Source organism: Anolis carolinensis, chromosome 4, assembly GCF_035594765.1.
Source record: "Anolis carolinensis isolate JA03-04 chromosome 4, rAnoCar3.1.pri, whole genome shotgun sequence".
In the NCBI taxonomy this organism is placed as follows: Eukaryota; Metazoa; Chordata; class Lepidosauria; order Squamata; family Dactyloidae; genus Anolis; species Anolis carolinensis.
In genome coordinates this window covers 4,501,852-4,522,852 of record NC_085844.1, presented here as the reverse complement: position 1 = coordinate 4,522,852, position 21,001 = coordinate 4,501,852, and the positions used below count along the sequence as shown (strand labels likewise).

Sequence of the window (21,001 nt, the reverse complement as noted above, 5' to 3'; positions counted from 1 at the left end):
GCCGACAGAAAAGGCAGCCCCAGAGCCCTGTCCTTTATTTTAATGTCTGCAGTTAAAAGACAATTAAAAATAAACTCTTTGCTTTTAAAGCTCGACTGTTTTCTTTCTTCTGCGCGGCTTTTAGCCTTCCATCTTGCTCCCTCTCCCCCTCCTTCTTCCTCTTTCTCTCTTTCTCTCTCTCTTCCCGCTTTGCTTCTCACTCTGGTGAACTAATTCATTTAAAGTCCTAATCGGTCCTTTGGGGGAAAGTTGCCTTCCCCTTGCGCAGCACCGCCGGTGCTTATGGTGCATTTGTAAATATTGGTTTGAGGATACCTGGACCCGCAGGATTTAAGGAGATGGCACTTTACTGAAGGATGTCTCATGTGCCGGACAATAAGACCGCATTTTCTGTGGGGTTTCCCCCCTTTTTGTGTCAAGATACACAGCAGGAGGAGAGCAAAGAAGGCGGCTAGGAACAGGAACTGAGAAGAAGGCAAGCAAGCATCCAGAACAACGGCCTCGCCAACCATCTGGTAGATGTGAGACTTGGGCTCCATCCGTGAAGCTGAGATGGTTTTGAAGTTCTCCTCTGGGTGCAGCTACTCTGTGTTCAGCTGGAAAGTCACTCGGGAGATAAAGGAAAAGGATGGGATGGAGCAAGACGACCAGATCGAGCACAGAAGGGCACAGCATTGGCAACCCAAAGGACCCCTGGCCTTGGTGCCTCAACCGAGGATGGATCGAGGGGCCTTTTATACATGCAAAGCTTGTGCCGAGCCTCTGGGTTGCAACCTCCCCCTCTCCAATCCTACTATCAGTAGCTATTAAGGTAGAGAGAAATGGAGCCATTATAGCCGGCTGCTAATTCCTTTTTAATTATAGCAAATGGCTGAAGGGAAGCTCTTGATGGTTTGGGGCCTGACTGCTGAGTGATCCCACATCTGCCTCTCCCTGCAATTGGCTTTGAGGGGCTTGTTCACCTTCCTGGGCCCGGAAGAGACCCACGATTGTCAGGGCAGGTCTGTCCCAAGTCCTGAGAGTGCAGGGTTTGAAACCTGAGACCTAGGAAAGACCAACACAACCTTTGTGAGTTCACAGTGGCCTGGCGATGCTGCAAGGGAAGACGGTACAAGGGGCTGAACCTAGTGATGGTATAAAATAGGGTATAATAAACATCATGAATGGATCTGAGAGCAAATCGGGCATAAACTCTCATTAGAAGTGAAGATGATTAAACCAAAGTTGTCATACTTTCGAGATACAGGTTGAGTCTCCTTCATGGAGGTGTTTCGGATTTGGGATTTTTTCCTGAATTTTGGAATATCTGTATTTCCATATTCACATGTAAAGAGATACCTTGGAGATGGGACCTGGTTTCGCATCAGCTTTCATTGATTGTGACTAAATTGCTTTTGTTACTGCTTCCAGATGAGGTTTTCAGTATGTGCTCGTGTAATGTAATGTTACTGAAGTCCAGATATAGTTGTCTTCCATTTGTAACCTTTCCCATAGTTTCTGGCTGCCTCTTCTAGGTTTTGTTTTCATGGCATACTTTATGAACAGCAGGATGATCAGTTGTATGAATGAGGCCCAAGCCTGTTCATGTACAATCAGCTTGATTACCTTTGCAAAGTCTGAATTATATAGGTCTCAGTGTCCCTACAGTACAGATTTGGAAATTGTATTAAAGCAGGGGCAGGTTCAGTTTCAGAGTCTACTATCATTCACCTTGAAGTAGATCAATTGTTTGCCAATCTAGCTGCTGCATTTGGCACTTCCAAGTATCTTGCTGGGCAGCCCAACTTCTAACACATTGATGTCATTATTGTGTGCCTTCAACTTGTTCATGACTAATGCCAACCCTCAGACAAACCTATCATGCGGTTTTCTTGGCAAGATGTGTCCAAAGAAGGGTTGGCCTCCTCCTTCCTCTGAGGTTGAGAAAGTGTGACTTGTCTAGTAGGTTTCCATGGCTGAAGAGGGATTTCACTCCTGACCTCAAGAGTTGTTAACCAATGTTTTCACTACTACACTACACTGGCTTGGAGATGGGACCCAAGTTTTCAACTTGAAATTTCTGTTTCACATATACCTTCTACACATAGCCTGAAGTTAATTTTGTACGCAATCATTCTGTTTATGAAAAAAAAAATGGTATACATAGAATCATGTGAAAGCACAAGTGTCTCTGTCTTGCCAGCCAGGTGGGCAATTTCAGAGTTAGAGTGTTGAGGATGTTCAGCTTCTCATGTCTTTCCTTCTTCTTTCAGATGCCGGTGTGCTCTTACTTTCTGAAAGGCATCTGCAATAATAGTGATTGTCCCTACAGCCATGTCTATGTCTCCAGGAAAGCTGAGGTCTGCCCTGACTTCTTGAAGGGCTACTGTCCCCTGGGAGAGAAGGTAAGGAACCCCCTGGAAGACCCAATGGTTGCACCAAGCCCTCCTGTATTTACCACCAAATTAACAATATGATCATGACCATGTGCCAAATACCATCACGTGTTCTCAAATAATCACCTATAAATTCTAAAGGGTGAATATGCTTCATCTAAAATGTTTAGGACTAGAAATGTTCTGTATTCAGAAATTTGCTTATTTGTTTATTGGATTTTGGAATACTTGCATATACGTGATGGCATATCCTACAGATGGCATTCAAGGCTCGGCATGAAATGCATTTATTTTTCATATATACCTTATCCACATACTCTGGAGGTAATTTTCATACACAATATTTTAAATAATTCTGCGCTTGAAACAAAGTTTGTGTACATTGAACAACTGAAAAACAAAGGCATTGCTCTTGCAGCCACTGATGTGGACAGTTTGGGATTTTGGAATATTCTTATTTTTGGAATTCCAGATAAGGGATATTCAAACTGTATATTGTCTTCATTGTCTTTTTTGATAGCAGATTAGGGGTTCCTTTTCCACAAACCTTTAGCAATTTATTTTTCAAAAGGGATGGGTGCTTTATGGGGCTGTACTGTTAGTTTTAAAGTATGATTTTGAATGGTTTTAATTCTGTTGTTGCTTACCACTGAATCTCAGTTTTGTATGCTTTTCTACATGTTTGTTGTACTTTGCGATCTTCTTTGTGCTGCCTTGAGTTTGAGTCTGGGAAAAATGTGGGATATAAATAAAGGGAAGAAAGGATTTGTCTATCTACAGTCCTCCTTCCTTCCTTCCTTCCTTCCTTCCTTCCTTCCTTCCTTCCTTCCTTCCTTCCTTCCTTCCTTCCTTCCTTTCCCTGTCTGTGTCTGCTCTACCAACCTATCTATCCATCCAGCCTGTAATATATGATATCTATTAATAGTTATTCTAGTTCTATAATATATTAATATCTGCTATATTGACATCCAGTTTGAAGGCACATAAATACACAAAGCAAAAATACCACGGATTAAATGGCGGTCCATCTTTACCACTGAGCACTTGAAGAGATACTAAAACGGGTGCCATGTTGCTTCCAAGGTGTCCTCCCTTGGTTTCTCCTTTCCTCACATGAAAGTGGCTGGTCAGATTTTTTAAATTCTGAAAGGAGAGTCCTTGGGCATCCTTCCAGGTGCTGGGAATCCGACCTGCCTTTGCTGTTGACGGTGCTCTTTTCACGTGACGGGGCTGCAGTGGTCCTTCAGGGATCCTTCAGTTTCTGTGCTTGAGAAGGACATCCTCCTTGGGATGGAAGTCTGTAGGCATCCCACCATCCCTTTAGTGGTCTTCCGTCTCATTCTTTGGTCATTGATGAGTAGACAGGGCCTGCTGAAGGAGAAGTTTTCAGGCGATTATGAGGACCACATACTGCCCTTTCCTCAAAGACTGGATGTGGCCAACAAGCCATCCTTAGGCCAGCCTTGCATTTATGCTTTGGGGAGGCATCTCATGGGGCAGCGAGGGCTTTTGTTAAGGAGAACCAGAGAAGCACCATGTGTCTGCTTGAGGTCAAACAGAAGTGTGTGCTTTTTGCTGCCTTGGGCCATGCTTTGTCATTTCCTTTTGCTATTTTGAGAGAGACCACAAAGGAAAACTTTGTAGGACTCATTTTTGGAGAAGTAAGAAGTTTTGAGGTGTTTGTGGGGGGTGACATGAAGGTATTCCAATACATTTTCAAATATGACATTTCTCAATAATTTGGAGATGAAAATGGCACCAAAAGAATTATTTTTAAAAAAATAGGTGGAGTGGAGAGGGGTTTCAGGGGCCATATAAGTTGGCTTCAGGGATGACATGAATCCCACGGGCCACTCTTTGCCCATCCAGGGTTTAAGTCTGCATAGCGAGCATCCCATACAATTGATTTTTTTCAACCTCTCAGCTCTCTATGTTGGCTGTTTGCATCTATTTTGCATGGGACACCTCCAAAAAAGTTTCTTCCCCAACTTTGAAGATCTTCAGTAGCAAACATGAGCTGTCTTTCCTGGAATTCTAGATGGCAACCATTTAGAATTCCATGACTGTTTACAGAAATTTCGACTTTTTTTTGTCTTCATATAGGATTTGTGGATGCTCAAAGGGCCCCAAAGTTGTTTTGTTAACCTCGGATCTCTCCATATTCCCTTCTTTATCCTTTTGCTGAAAATAAGGCCCCAGTTGCTTCTCCAGGAAGTCTTCAGCAACAGCAATTCACGTTTCCAAGAGGTTGCAGGATTCATCCAATGTTATGACTTGAACGAATGCTCTAAGGAAACTAGATCTTGAAAGCTAAGCAGGGTCAGCCTTGCTTAATATTTGGATTGGAGACCACCAATGAAGCCCAGGTGCTGTAGAAAATTTCAGAGGAAGGAACGGGCAAAACTACCTCTGTGTACTCCTTGCCCAAGAAAACTCAATGAAGTTCCTGGAATCGCCATAAGTCTGGTTGGATAAGATTAATTCTGATCCAAGCTGTCTTTTCAGTTGCTTTCTGGGAAGATGTTCAACCTGAGAACCACGACATTTGGACTATCAGCAAAGAATACTTTCCCTCCAGTTGTGGAGGTGACGTTATGAAAGCCTAGGTGGAAAAACGATCCATAAAATGACCACGAAACCCCCTTTGCTAAAAGTATTTTGCAGCAAAGCCCGACCTGTGTCCGTTTTTGTGGCGGGAAGCATCGTCTCCAAAGCGAAATCCATGTTTATCGGGCCATCTCTTTCCAGAGCTCTTGTCCAAGTCACCCAGCCAGCATGTGTACAATTATTTTAAAATATTCCAATTTAAATGAAAATATAAAAGAGATATTTAGAATATTTATTCTATTAGCGAACGTGCTTACTGCATCACTTTTGGAGTGTCAGAAAAGCATTCTCCTACAGATGATGGATAGCAGCCCGTAATTATATGGGGAGAAGGGGGGGAATTGCTGAGCAGGCCATATTTAACAGGGGAGAGGAAATACCCGGCCTGGGCCAGCGAGGGTTAATTTTATTCTCTAAATAATATAAAAAGTGCTGAGTCTGTTCCTTTTGCACAAAGTAGAAAGTCCTCAAATGGACCCCGGAGAGTTTATAATATTCTACTGAATCAAGTAAAAATGTTAACCTTGCTTCATAAAACGATGGCTTGTTAAAGATGCGCAGTCCCTTTTCTTGTGAATAATTTAGAAAGGGAGTAAATCTCTTCTCATTCTGCTTTTCTTTCTTTCTTTCCTCTCTCCCCACCCCCCTTTCTCTGTGTCCGAGATGCGGCACAGCCCAGCTGTCTGCGGTTTTAACTTCTAAAGGACGAAGAAAGGCAGAAAGGCAAAAGTCTGCCCGCCGTATGCGCTTAGAAGCCAAGGGTGCAGGCTCCTTCAAAAGCCTTCTTGCGCCTAACGCATAGCCGTCCTTTCCCTTAGGAGCATCCAGAATGGGTCTCGGAGACCTCCTTGCCTTGGTCTGAAACATTAAGGTGCTTCTGGGATTCAGTTCCTTTCCCTGAAATGGCCTTTTTGAAGAGGAAATCCTTGAAGCAACCGTGATCTCTGCCATCAGGCTGCTGGGGTCTGCAGTCGTTAAGTAGCATCATGGGCAGAGGTGGGCATTTATTTGGACCCACTGGGAAAGCAAGCATTTAGTAGGGTTTTTATTATTTATACAGTAGAGTCTCACTTATCCAACATAAACAGGCCGGCAGAATGTTGGATGAGCGAATATGTTGGATAATAAGGAGAGATTAAGGAGAAGCCTATTAAACATCAAATTACGTTATGATTTTACAAATTAAGCACCAAAACATCATGTTATACAGCAAATCTGGTAGAAAAAGTAGTTCAATACACAGTAATGCTACGTAGTAATTACTGTATTTACGAATTTAGCACCAAAATATCACGATATATTGAAAACATTGACTACAGAAATACGTTGGATAATCCAGAACGTTGGATAAGTGAGTGTTGGATAAGTGAGACTCTACTGTAATAATAATAATAATAATATTTATACCCTGCTTTATCTCTCCTGCAGGAGACTCAAAGCGGCTTAACATAAAAGCATCGGCATACAATTTAAAACATTCCAATATGCAAAACTTTAAACAGGATTGAACATAAACAGTATTTTTTAAAAGGTTTTCCTAGGGAATACCTGGATACCCACAAGGAACTCGATCCCTCCTGATCCTGGATGCTTAGCACTGGTTAGTATTGTCATGACAGACCACCAAGGAATCCCAAGTACATTGTGTTGTCAAAGGCTTTCATGGCCGGGATCACAGGGTTGTTGTATGTTAGGGTATGTTAGGAAGAAACCATGAAAATGAACAAAATCTGGTTACCAGTATTAAAATCAGAACAGTAAATAAGAAGCAACACTCTGAAAACAGAGGAGTTCCAGACATGGGAACCAGGGGCAGCTAATGACTCTGAACAAAGGATGCCCCCAGGCAGGAAGAAGCCAGGAGATGAAGCTATTCAATGCTAATTAAGGTGGTTAACTACAACATTCACACTGGCCTCCAACTGACAAAGAGTTCTTCTCTCCCCCTGGACTTTCCACAGATATATAAACCTTCCTTGCTTAGTTTCTCCATACCTCACAACCTCTGAGGATGCCTGCCATAGATGTGGGCGAAACGTCAGGAGAGAATACTTCTGGAACATGGCCAGACAGCCCGGAAAACATACAACAACCCCAATCCCAGGTACCATTTCAGGTCCATCTGTAGTTTCTGAATCCAGATTATCTGCTTTGAGCTGGATTATATGGCAGCGTAGACTCAGATAATCCAGTTCAAGGCTGATAATCTGGGTTCAGAAACTGGATTAGATGGCAATGTAGATCCAATCTCAGAAGAAGGCAATGCCAAAGTCACTTCTGAGGATTCCTTGCCTAAGAAAACCCTAGAAGACTGAGGTGGTTGCCATAAGATAAGAGGTGACTTGCATGCAAAGACACACAGAAGATCTGACCTTGGTCCTTTTCTTGGTCCCAAATGCTGCAGGATACAACTTCCAGTCAATGGGGGAAGGTACTTTTCAGGATTGTCATTCTTGGAATCTATGCAGGATCAGGATTTTGGGAATGGCAATCCAAAAAGAGGACTCTTCCCCAAGACCAGAAGGACTTCCAAGGAATCCAAGAGGATGAAGGCTCTATTTCAGAGGAAGGAACTGGTGAAACCCTCTTTGAATATTCCTTGTCTAAGAAAATCCCCATAAATTCATGGGGTTGCTCTAAGTCGGCAGGTGACTTGAAGGCACACGGAGACACTCACAAGAAAAGCCTATGGAATTATTGAGGCCAACGTAAATCAATGGGTGACTTGAAGGCACACACAAACATATAAGGCCTTCCTAAATAAGTTAACTTTAGCCTGGCAGTTGTTCCCTTGGAACAGTCTGGAAGAGGCAACTTGCTTGTACTGTTGTCTAGTTGTGTCACTTGGGAGGTGAGGAGGTGACGCAAAATGTCTTGACTATAAAATTGTGTGCAGTGTTTCAGTAAAAGCTTATTTCTTTTTAAATTAAGAAATGTCCTGGTAGTTCGATATAGCCAAGAAAACAGTTTCATAAGCTCAGTTTACCTGTATCGCTTCCTTGTTTGAGTCAATCCACCTTTAGAGTGTTCTCCCTCCTTTCCTCCTGCCTTTTCTTTTGTCCCAGATTGTCCCGGGCTGTGGCGCAGCTGTTGAGCAGCTGCCTTAAATCACTCTGACCATGAGGTCATGAGTTCGAGGCCAGCCCGTGGCGGGGTGAGCACCCGTCAATTAAAAATAAAAAATAGCCCCTGCTCGTTGCTGACCTAGCAACCCGAAAGATAGTTGCATCTATCAAGTAGGAGATAAGGTACCACTAAAGTGGGGAGGCAAGATTAACTAATTTACGACCTGGAATGAGGAAGTGCCGTCAGTGTGGATGATGAAGCAGCTGCTCCCCCCTGTGGCCAGAATCGAACATCCCCTCAGAAGAAGGTTAACTTGCCTCTGTGTGTGTCTCTCAGTCTCTGTTTGATGTGCTTATGGGCATTGAATGTTTTCCCTATGTGTGTTATAATGTGATCCGCCCTGAGTCCCCTTCGGGGTGAGAAGGGCGGAATATAAATACTGTAAATAAATAAATAAATAAATAACTCATATGTCCAGAATGAAACAGCCTCAATTTACTCATCTTTGATTTCACTACATCCTCTAGAACAGATGGGCAGTGTTGTTTTGGGGAGTGCTTAAAGCCTCCAGACTGCATCTTGGACATGTTTTAAACAAAGCAAAACATGGGAAACCCATTTGGAAGACATTGTCTACACTGGACAGCAACGGCCCCCAAAGTGACCCATTTAAGGTGGAATCAGGTGTCAAACAGGGATGTGTTATTTCCCCTACCTTATTTTCCATCTTCATCGCTTTGATACTTCACCTTGTTGATGGGAAGCTTCCCACCGGAGTGGAAATCAACTATCGGACAGATGGCAAGCTATTTAACCTCAGCAGACTGAGAGCCAAAACCAAGGTCACCACAACATCTGTTCTAGAACTCCAATATGCCAATGACAACAGAGTCTGTGCGCATTCAGAAGAAGACCTACAGGCCACTCTAAACACCTTCGCAGAAGCATACGAGAAGCTCGGCCTCTCATTGAACATTGAGAAAACCAAAGTGCTCTTCCAACAGGCACCAGCTAATCCCTCTGCAATGCCAGGAATACAACTTAATGGTGTAACATTAGAAAATGTTGACCATTTCCGCTCCCTTGGCAGCCACCTCTTCACAAAAGTCAACATGACATTGAAATGCAACACCGCCTGAGCTCTGCGAGTGCAGCATTTTTCAGAATGAAGCAGAGAGCGTTTGATGACCGGGACATCCGTAGAGAGACCAAGGTGCTTGTTTACAAAGCCATTCCCCTCCCAACCCTGCTCTACGCCTGCAAAACGTGGACTGTCTACAGACGTCACACCAAACTCCTGGAGCGTTTCCGTCAGCGTTGCCTCAGGAAAATCCTGCAAATCTCTCGGGAAGACAGGCGGACAAATGTCAGCGTGCTTGAGGAAGCAAAGACTACCAACATTGAAGCGATGCTCCTACGCCATCAACACCGCTGGACTGGCCACGTTGTCTGAATGCCCAAAGATCACTGTCTCCCAAAGCAGTTGCTCTACTCCGAAATCAAGAACGGGAAACGTAATGTTGGTGGACAGGAAAAGAGATTGAAAGATGGGCCCAAAGTCAACCTTAAAAACTGTGGCAGAGAGACTGAGAACTGGGAAGCCCTGGCCCTTGAGCGCTCCAATTGGAGGTCAGCTGTGACCAGCAGTGCTACGGAGTTCAAAGAGGCACAAATGGAGGGCTTAAGGGAGAAACATGCCAAGAGGAAGGCTTAAGGGAGAAACATGCCAACTCTGACCGGGACCGCCTTCCACCTGGAAACCGATGTCCTCACTGCGGGAGAACATGCAGATCAAGAAGAGGTCTCTTCAGCCATCTACGGACACCCCCCCCAAGATGGAAGACAATAATCCTCGAACTACGAGGGATCGTCTAAGTAAGTAAGTAAAGTACTACATGAATCATTCTTCTGTCATCAGTTTCTTCCCATCCCATTGTTGTGAAGCCAAGACCTAGCTTCCAAACAGAGTGGTTAATCCAAACAGCAAACAATCCAAGTCCAAACTGAAGAAGCCAGCCGAAAGGAAACAAACTGAAAGAAATAACACCACGTGAGCTGATAGTCCATTCCAAGATCCAAAAGCCATTTTCACTAGATACTAGAGTCCAAGGTGAATTCCAAATCCAAGAGTTAGTCCAAAGTTCATGAATCCCAAAATCACTGAAAGTTTGAGGCCACAGCTCCAAACACTGACGTTGCTGCCAGCAACAAGATGCCATTCTTGAGCCCCTTTTATGCTAGCTCCTCGGGTGTTGCCTATGGATAGCTAGCTTGGAGGACCTTTGAAGTTGAGTCTTCTCCCTTTGCAGATCCAAAAGAGCCAGAACACTTAACCCTTCCTCTGCCTGTTCAGAGGAGCATGCTTGTTCTTGCCCTGCAAGTTGAGAAGGCTTCCTCCATAGGTTTTCCCTCCAAGCTCAGCTGAGGAAGCTGTTGGGCTCCAGCCCCAACACTGACCCTTCCAACAGATCCTCTTCTCTCTCACTATCATGACTGGCTATGACACCCACCTCCTCTGAGTACAAACAATGCAGAGTTCCATCTCTACCTCACATGCTTGTTGCTTCAGATAATGGAAAGATCACCACATTTTACTGCTTCCAACGTGAGGTCACCAGTTTTATCTTTAAGTAGAACCACAGCTATGGTTTTGTCTCAAAGAAATGTGCCCCTAGGTTATTCAGAAAGAGAGTTCTGGGATGCCTTTCAGAAAGGTTTGTTTCTTTTTAAAAATCAACATATTAACTTGCAAAATTAAAACTCTATAATTGTGAGGTGGAAGTATCTCTGTTCTTGGGCTCTGCTGTTCACGGAGGTCACAGTTTATGGTGAAGACCCATTTCCAAAATATCATTTGGTTGATGTCCCTTTTGCCCATGCTTTCCCTGCTTTCTACAGAGGCAGTTCAAACGATTTCGACTGAACTTTACAAAGTCAGCATTTCAGTCCCTTTCCCTTTATCCCTGTCCTTTTTCTCTCAGCCCCTCTCTTTACAAGTCTCCCATTAAAAGAAAACCTATTATTATATAGAATTCATTGTGGGCTCTTTCCCACATCTGTAAGTACTTCTTTCCGACCATTTCTGCCCGGCTTCTCCAAATTGGTAAGATCAACCTTTGCTTATCTCATAAACTGTAATTTTGTTCCTAGCGGAGGTTTTTTATGAGAAAGGACATTCACAGATTTTTGGGGAATTTGAAGCGATCCTTAAAAACAACCATCTCTCTCCTCGCTTTGTGCTTTTTAAGTACGAGGCTTTTTCTTCCTTATGTGCCCTACAGAAGAGGGGAGAGGTGGGCAGATTTGATTTATCCTCTTCAGCGTGGCATCATGGTTTGAGTGTTGGATTAGGCTTCTGGAAGATAGGGTTAAGAGTCCTTGCTGAGCCCCAGAAATGACCTTGGGTCGGGCTGTGGCGCAGCTGGCTAGTAACCAGCTGCAATAAATCTCTACTGACCGAGAGGTCATGAGTTCGAAGCCCGGGTTGGGTTAAGCCCCCGACCATTAAATAGCCTGGCTTGCTGTTGACCTATGCAGCCCTGAAAGACAGTTGCACCTGTCAAGTAGGAAAATTTAGGTACGCTTTTATGCGGGGAGGCTAATTTAACTAATTTACAACACCATAAAACTGCCAGCAAAACACGAGGAAAGGAAATGGGGAAGTACAGCCACTAGTGGATGGTGAAGCAACAACTCTCCCTGTGGCCGGAATCGTGAAGCTGGAAAAATGTTATAAAATGCCTCTGTGTGTGTCTATACTGTATGTTGTTTGTCTGTTGGCATTGAATGTTTGCCATATATGTGTTGATTGTAATCCGCCCTGAGTCCCCTTCGGGGTGAGAAGAAAGGGCAGAATATAAATACTGTAAATAAATAAATAAATAAATAAATAAATAGGGTAAGTCACACACTCTGAGCCTCAGAAAGCCCCTTCGGATTAAATCTGATCTTAAATCACAAAGAAATATGGGCACATCTACACTGTAGAATGAATGCAGCTTGACCCCACTTTAACTGCCATGCCTCAATTCTGTGGGATCCTGAGAGTTGTAAGTTAACAAACTCTTTAGCCATGTCACCCAAAGAACACTCAACAAACTATAATTCCCAGGATTACATAGCATAGAGCCATGACAGTTGAAGTAGGGTTAAACTACATTTATTCTACAGTGTAGATGCACCCTTTGAGAGGCAGTGTGGTGATTAGAGCCAGTATGAAATAGTGGTTAAAGGAATCTGGGAGATCAGGGTTCGAATCCCTGCTCAGCTATGGCAGCCCACTTAGTGACATTGGGAAAACCCCACTGTCTCAGCTTCAGAGAAAGGCAAAGGCAAACCCCTCTGAACACATCTGGCCAAGAAAAATTGATGGTACATTTCCCTTGTCTGTCTCCTGAGAAATCTGTATAAAGACCAAGTAGCCACAGTCAGAACAGACCACGGAACAACAGACTGGTTCAAGATTGGGAAAGGAGTGTGGCAGGGCTGTATACTATCGCCCTACCTATTCAACTTGTACGCAGAACACATCATGCGACATGCAGGGCTTGACGAATCCAAGGCCGGAGTTAAAATTTCTGGAAGAAACATTAACAACCTTAGGTATGCAGATGATACCACTCTGATGGCTGAAAGTGAGGAGGAGCTGAGGAGCCTTATCATCAAGGTGAAAGAAGAAAGTGCAAAAGCCGGGCTGCAGTTAAACGTCAAGAAAACCAAAATCATGGCAACCAGACCGATTGGCAACTGGCAAATAGAGGGAGAAAACGTGGAGGCAGTGACAGACTTTATATTTCTAGGTGCGAAGATCACCGCAGACGCAGACTGCAGCCAGGAAATCAGAAGACGTTTACTTCTTGGGAGGAGAGCAATGGCCAACCTCGATAAAATACTGAAAAGCAGAGACATCACACTGGCAACGAAGGTCCGCATAGTCAAAGCCATGGTATTCCCCATAGTAACCTATGGATGCGAGAGCTGGACCATAAGGAAGGCTGAGCGAAGGAAGAGGGACGCTTTTGAACTCTGGTGCTGGAGGAAAATCCTGAGAGTGCCTTGGACCGCAAGAAGATCCAACCAGTCCATCCTCCAGGAAATAATGCCTGACTGTTCACTGGAGGGAAGGATATTAGAGGCAAAGATGAAGTACTTTGGCCACATCATGAGAAGACAGGAAAGCTTGGAGAAGAGCATGATGCTGGGAAAAATGGAAGGAAAAAGGAAGAGAGGCCGACCAAGGGCGAGATGGATGGACGGTATCCTTGAAGTGACTGGCTCGACCTTGAAGGAACGGGACGGTGACGGCTGACAGGGAGCTCTGGCGTGGACTGGTCCATGAGGTCACGAAGAGTCGAAAACGACTGAACGACTGAGACGACGACGACATTTCCCCTAGAGCCAGAAATGACACAAAGACCAGAATCTGTGTAGTTTATCTTACAGATCAAGGCAACAAGGATAGCGGTCAGAAGGTAGAGACTCAGAGGGAATAATGTTGGATTATGGTTGTATGTTTATGAAATGTAAATCAAGTGTTTTCTGCTGTTAGGCAAGAGTGTGTGTTTCAGTAATGAAACAGTTAACAGCAGGCTAGTTTTGACTGACAGCCTGTTGTGATTGCTATGACCTATCAGGCATGGTTTCCAGCCTTGGAGGTCCGGGAACTTCCTTCGTACTGAGGAATGTGTTTTCTTATCTCTGTGTGTGTTGAGCTGGTGGTTGCCGAGGCAAGAGGCTATAGAAGAATACCAGCTCAGAGCAATGGCTTTTGCTGTGCTTTGTAAATGTGTATTATAGATATTAAATAAATGTTTGGACTTCAGACTACAGATGTGTTTGAGTCTGACATTGAACAGGAATTGGTGAGGCAAATGATTGAAACCAATTCATCAGGGTGCTGGAGCAGATGATTGATGGAGTTTAAAGAAACTCACCCAGCACGCACCCTGACACCCCGGCTCCGACAAATAACACAACAATAACAGTTGTTTTAGCGTGGCCTTGTTTATTCCATTGATTGAGCTGACCCAGCAGCTTTTAATGCAAAATCCTAAGTTTCCATTGTCCTGTTTATTTATTAAATAAAATACAAACACCTCCAGAACTTGGGGGGAGTGGGGAATCAATTCTAAAGCAATTTGAAACAGATGAAACGTAGAACAATTCAAACCCAAGGCCAGTTTCCTCCAGGTTTAAGCTCTCCTACAGAAACAGGGTGGAAATTTATTTTGATGTTGAATGACCGTATTCAGTTCAGGGTTGCAGAAGTAAAGTTGTGGAATTTGCATTGTTGTACATGTAAAGAAGTACACAAATAGTAATTGTGCATTCAGGTGTGAATTCAGTTGTACAATAATAAAAGCAGCCCAAACTGTTCCTGCACTTGCTCTGAAGTTCTTAGGCAGTTGTTATATTTATATTCCACTTAATATGAAGTAATCATAAAGGCTGAGCATATCTTATTTAAACTGAATGGGACCAGAACTTGTGTGTGTCGATCTTGGGTAATCTGCATGTGGATCTATGTACATAATGAGATATCTTGGCAATGGAGCCCAAGTCTACACAAATAATTACTGTATATACCCGAGTATAAGCCGACCCGAATATAAGCCGAGGCACCTAATTTTACCACAAAAAACCTGGGAAAACATTGACTCAAGTATAAACCGAGAGTGGTAAATTTCAGAAATAAAAATAGATACCAATAACATTACATTAATTGAGGCATCAGTAGGTTAAATGTTTTTGAATATTTACATAAAGTTCAAATTTAAGATAAGACTGTCCAACTCTGATCAAATCATTATTCTCATCCACTTCAAGGTAAATGTGCTTATGTATCCTTTTAATAATAATAGAATAAAATTTTACATGTAATAATAATAATAATAAATACAGGAAAATAATACTGTAATAATAGAGTAAAATAATAAATGCAATAATAATGATAAGATCAGAGTGAAATTATAAATGTAATAATAATAATAATTATAATAAAAATAAAAATAGACTAAAATAAATATAATAGTAGCAGCAATAACAGAGAAAAAATGTAAGAATACCAATAATCATAGAGAAAAATAATAAATGTACCATATATTCTCGAGTATAGGCTGACCCAAATATAAGCCAACCAGGATCCTCACCCGAGTATAAGCCGAGGGGGACTTTTTCAGTCTTAAAAAAAGGGATGAAAAACTAGGCTTATACTCGAGTATATACAGTAATTTAGCTTTATGCATATACACTGAAGGTAATTTTATGCCTAATATTTTTAACAATTTGGTGCATGAGACCAGGTTTGTGTACACTGAACCATCAGAAAGTGTCACTATGTCATGTCACCATCCATGTGGACAATATCAGATTTTGGAGTGTTTCAGATTGTAGATAAGGGATACTTTCATTTGCTAGGAAAGTGTGTCCATTTTCAGTAACTAGGTATTTACTTGAAACCTCTTCCTGGAAGTTACATCCTTCTGCATACAAAAGAACTCAGCTCAGAGACGGCTCCTCTCTCGGCTGCTTTCTTTTTCCAGTCTGATAATTTCCCAATGGACCCCCATTAAGCTACAATTGCAATTGAGGATCAAGAGTAACAACCAAGAAGAGTGACCATCTTAGAAGTGGAAGCTTTTAGTTTAAAAAACAAAGTTGTTAAGAATCCCAAATACCTTCAGCTTTGCCTCGCAGTCCTCCCAGTCTCTTTGACTCCAAGAGATACCTCTTATTTAGCCTCCGCCATAATAGCGTAACGAGGGACCCGCTGTTTCTTTAATATCACTGCTGTGTCTTTAGTGACTTTCAAACACTTACGCTGTTCCTTATCAGTACAAACAGGAGCCCTTTAATAGCTTGGGGAAGTTTTGATTAAAAAAGGAGAAAGAGAAAGAAAATAAGGGAATATATTTCCGGTCCCAATTGAAGGTGCAGACCATCATCTATAAAGCCCTAAACAGTTTGGGACCCACCTACCTTAGTGACCGTATCTCCTATCATAAACCTGCCCGATCCCTTCGTTCATCCGGGGAGGCCCTTCTTTCGCCACTGCCTTTATCCCAGGCCCGTCTTGTGGGAACGAGGGAGAGGGCCTTTTCTGCTGTGGCCCCCCGACTGTGGAATTCACTGCCCACTGAGATCAGGCCTTTAAGAAAGATCTAAAAACATGGCTTTTCCGATGTGCCTTTGGGGAGTAAATGTTATATACCTCTTTGGTTATTCCCCTTGGATTCTATCCTTTAGACTGCTCCACCATTTTATATCCCTGTTCCCTTTATTCGTATGCCTCTCTCTCCCGAGTTTTTAATTAAGTGTTCATGTGGCCCGCCCTGTTTTTTTACTGTTTTCTCTGATTTGTGCTGTAATGTATATGATTATTTTTGCACTGTTATATTGTGTTATGATATGTTGTTTTATTTTGTTATATTGTATGGTGTCTGAGCATGGTCCCATGTAAGCCGCCCCGAGTCCCCGTTGGGGAGAGGGTGGCGGGGTATAAATAAAGTTTTATTTTATTATTATTATTATATATTGCCCCTCTGATGATAGCCTGCGATTATCCTCCTCCGTTGCAGCAACCTCCGAGATCCCAATGGGCTTCTGACAATGATTCTCACTAGAAAGAATTCTCTTGTGCTGTTAAGGCACAGCCAACGGGCAAAAGATGATCCTAGCGATGGAGAAAACAAGTTTAGATGTCTGGCATAGAGATTATCAACACACCTACTGAGCCATTCATGGAGACAGGAAGCCTTTGATCTGAGTGGCATCACAGAATCCCTTTCATAGAACCACAGAGTTGGATAAGACCCAAAGGTCATCCAGTTCATCCCCTTTCTGCTGGGCAGGAAGACACAATCAAAGCATCCACCGTGTTGGTGAAATAGCACGGTGATGATCCAAGCTCGAGATGACCAGATCTAAGGGCGTCAGATCCCATCTGATCTTAGAATCATAGAATCATAGAATAGTAGAGTTGGAAGAGATCCCATGGGCCATCCAGTCCAACCCACTACCAAGTAGCAGGAAATCTCGTTCAAAGCACCCCCGACATATGGCCATCCAGCCTCTGCTTAAAAGCCTCCAAAGAAGGAGCCTCCACCACAGTCTGGGGGAGAGAGTTCCACTGCCAAACAGCTCTCACAGGGAGGAAGTTCTTCCTAATGTTCAGGTGGAATCTCCTTTCCAGTAGTTTGAAGCCATTGTTCATTGTTCCAAGCCATCTTGGAAGCAATGCAGTGCCGTTGGTGGATGGCAGACCACCAATGAAGACCAGGTCATGGAGGTGCTTATTTCAGAGGAAGAAACTGCAAATCCACCTTGCCTACTATAACATTTGACATTCATGGAGTGGACAGGTGGCTTGAAGGCATATACAAAGATTGATCTTGGAAGCTAACCAGGCCCTGGTGAATACTTAGATGAGAGAAACCACCAACAAATGCCAGCTGTTTTTCAAAGAAGGAACTGTCAAAACAGTTCTTAAGTAAATCCTAAATGTGAAGGGCCTGAATACCCTAAGGGCAGTAGATCCTGTGTGATGCTGGAAGCTAAGCAGAGTCGGTCTTGGAGGGGAAATTATCAACAAATGCTAGATGCTATGGGCTCTATTTCAGAGAAGGGAAGCACTTCTGAATATGCTTTTGTAAAGATGCAACCACCAAAGATGCAGGGAGATGTTTACTTTTTCTTTAAAGGGTAGTGTAACTTGATTTAGAATATATGCGACAGAGACTTAGATGTTGGAAGAACAATTGCAAGTTTATTCAGGCACAGAGCTTAGTGGTTACAATGTTGTTTCTCACTTAGAGGTATTCTTATTAACAGTTACAATACTAGAATGAGATGAATCAACTCTCTAAAGTATCACTTCTTTTACTTAAAGTAGTTAAAACCTATTCCTCTGCTGCTTTCTAACTCTTACTTCAATGTATCTCTGTGAGTCCAGCTGGGATTGGTTCCCAAAGTCTGAAACTTGGACTATCCAGTGACTTCAAACCACAGTCACCCCTGTGATATACTATCACAGATTCTCTCTGCCTTTCCAGGACACAGACTACATTAAATAAGTCACCAAACTTATTTAAAACCGACTCAAAATGAACAATTTAGTCTCCTTGATCCCATCAACCTAGAATCAATCTTCCCTGTGCCTCATCAGAGCACAGACTGACTTTCTTTTTTTAAACTCTGCACTTCTTCAACTAAATGGCAGTTGGCTCCGCCTACTTCTCCATGGCAACCAGTCTCTGAGTGCTGAGATGCAAAACATAAACACACAATTAAACATAACATCTGTAAATCAAAATTCATACTTCATTATAGCTTTGTCTAAGAAAACCCTATCAAATTAATAAGGTTGCCTTAAGTTGATAGGTGACTTGAAGGCACAAACACACAATCACACACAGGGCATGCTGGTTTGCTAGAATGGAGGTTTCCTAAACTCATGCATAGGGTTTTGTTCTCTTTCTCCCAAAACTGCCAGAGATGCAAGAGTCCTAAATATAGAACTGAGAGTTGCATGATCTGAAGGAATAGTTGCCTTACTGAAGAGAAGCCCCCCAAGTGTGGGGGTGGGTGTGCGGAACGGGCATCAAGCCATGAATGTATGGCCTGGTGCCCACTCCGCACACCCACCCACGCACTTTGGGGGCTTCTCTCCAAAGCCTCGTCTCACGTTTTGGCTTTGTCAGGGCCTGAGACTTGGCTGGCGGCAGGAATCGCTTTCCTTCCAGGGTTTCACCGTCAGGAGTTGCAAAGCAAATAACACCAGGAAAAGCCGCTGCGGATCGATAGCTGTAAGCCGACGCTTGGGCAGGCAGCCCTCAGGTCTCTTCTACAGGAAAAAGAATAGAATGAGGACACCGTGCCCTATAAATATATGGTCGAATCAGCAGAAAGGGGCAGGTGGTGGGGCTGGCTCCAGTAAGGAGTGAATGGCAAACAACATTAAAGGCTACTTTGAAAGTATGTCAGATATTAAGGATATAGATACTGGTTGAACATACCTTATCTGGAATTCTTACTTCCAAAATCTCAAATTGTTTACTTGAGTGATCAAGAGAGGGATATATTTGCTTTCTGATGGATATATTGAACATATATGAATTTAGTCCCATTTCCTTTATATCTCATTATGTAATACAGTAGAGTCTCACTTATCCAACATAAATGGGCCGGCAGAATGTTGGATAAGCGAATATTTTGGATAATAAGGAGGGATTAAGGAAAAGCCTATTAAACATCAAGTTAGATTATGATTTTACAAATGAAGCACCAAAACATCATGTTAGACAACAAATTTGACAGAAAAAGTAGTTCAATACGCAGTAATGCTATGTAGTAATTACTGTATTTACGAATTCAGCACCAAAATATCACGATGTATTGAAAACATTGATTACAGAAATGCGTTGGATAATCCAGAACATTGGATAAGTGAATGTTGGATAAGTGAGAGACTACTGTATTTACAAAGACAGGTATTCCCAAATCGGGAAAAAGATGAGATCCAAAACACCTCATGTCCCAGGCATTTCAAATAAGGGAAACTCACCCTATATAATGTTTGTTATTGACTCCTGTTTTTAATAATACAAAGGGGTTTTATAATTCCAGCCTGATATGGCTCTATCTTTGAATTCTGTTTTCCATAATGTTGCTCATTTTTATTAAATCCCCTTGAGATTTTTATAGCATCCTTCTGGATTCCCGGTTCCTCTTGAAAACAGTACTGTCGGTTGCTATCTTCAACACAAACGCATATGCATATGTATTGGTGTGATTAACAAAGAGAACTTAAATAAATCAGCAAAATGTTTTGGCTTCTTCCTCCAGTTGCTGCAAACAAAAGTGAGATGCATCCAAAGTATCAGATTAGAGGGCTGTATTCTCAACCCTTTTAAGTGGATGATGGTGATGATCCTCTCCGTTGAAACCACGGAAGTGTTAAGTCTGTAGAAAGCCTCTCTTACGTCCAGGTCCTTGGAACAGACAGCACCTTGGCTCTAAATGCAGACAAATCAGAGAGTATGTAGCCTTTTGAGCTTTAAAAGTCACCAGTAAATCCCAGGTGTTGTCGGCTGCATTTCAGAGAAAAGAACTAGCAATGTTGCCTCTGAGGATTCTTGACCTAAGCAAACCCTCTGAGACTTAACATACAGGCACACGGTCTTTCATTGCCTTTGAGAGATCCTTGGAATCTGACTTGGCTTTGAAGGAAAGGAATTCCATAACTGCAGACAACCACCTAAAATGTGTCTATGTATTGCCAACCTGTTTACACAGGATAGATTAAAGTGTGAGATTTTGATTTCTACAAACTTTCTTTTTTGTTGCGGGAAGATCTGGCTGTTACTTAGTTTTCTCTGGTGCATTTTTCAGAGGACACGATGTCCTGTGTAAGATCTGATATCATGCAAAAGAGGTAGCTGAGTTGTGAGGTTGTCATCACCAACTCATCCTCAACACCTCACTCGCCTCTGAATTTGGAAGCTGAGCAGAGTCGGACCCCCACCGAGGAGTGACATGATGCATGCCTCAAGGGTTGGCCTTGTTGAGCAGCGGGCCACGGCATAGGCCCAGGTCTCATGTTTGAAGTTGCAGGAGGATAGATGTCTATTGAACATTAGAAGGTAATGGCTGATAGTGCAATTTGTTCATCAGTGGAGCCAATGGCCTGGAGAAGTGGGAGGTCTCCTCTAGACATCTTCAAAATAGGCTGGATATCTCCCTGCTGGGGATGCTTTCACTGGAGATCCTGCACCGGGTAGGGAATTGAACTTGGTGGACTCTGGAGGATCCTTGGGACTCTATGATTCTATGACTCTCAAGGAGTCCTGCCTGAAACCCTCAAAAGCTAGAGTTGGACTGGATGGCTCAGTAGTCTGGCTCAGTATAAGGCCTAAATTATGATGCATCCCCGTTAAATCAAAATCCAATGTGCAGAC

At 42.9% G+C, this 21,001-nt stretch overlaps 1 protein-coding gene across 2 annotated transcripts in view; it reads left to right on the top strand.

Moving 5' to 3' along the window:
- Positions 1-21,001, top strand: part of zc3h3 (zinc finger CCCH-type containing 3) — a 310,944-nt gene that overhangs the window by 229,442 nt on the left and 60,501 nt on the right. Inside the window, exons 9-10 of one of the 2 annotated variants that reach the window (XM_016997937.2) lie at positions 2,253-2,384; positions 7,387-7,784. In XM_016997937.2, coding sequence (XP_016853426.2) covers positions 2,253-2,384; positions 7,387-7,683 — 429 coding nt within the window. In that variant the 3' untranslated portion in view covers positions 7,684-7,784. Of the gene's footprint in view, positions 1-2,252; positions 2,385-7,386; positions 7,785-21,001 lie in introns of those variants that run through there. The other variant, XM_062979914.1, reaches the window with a different exon arrangement.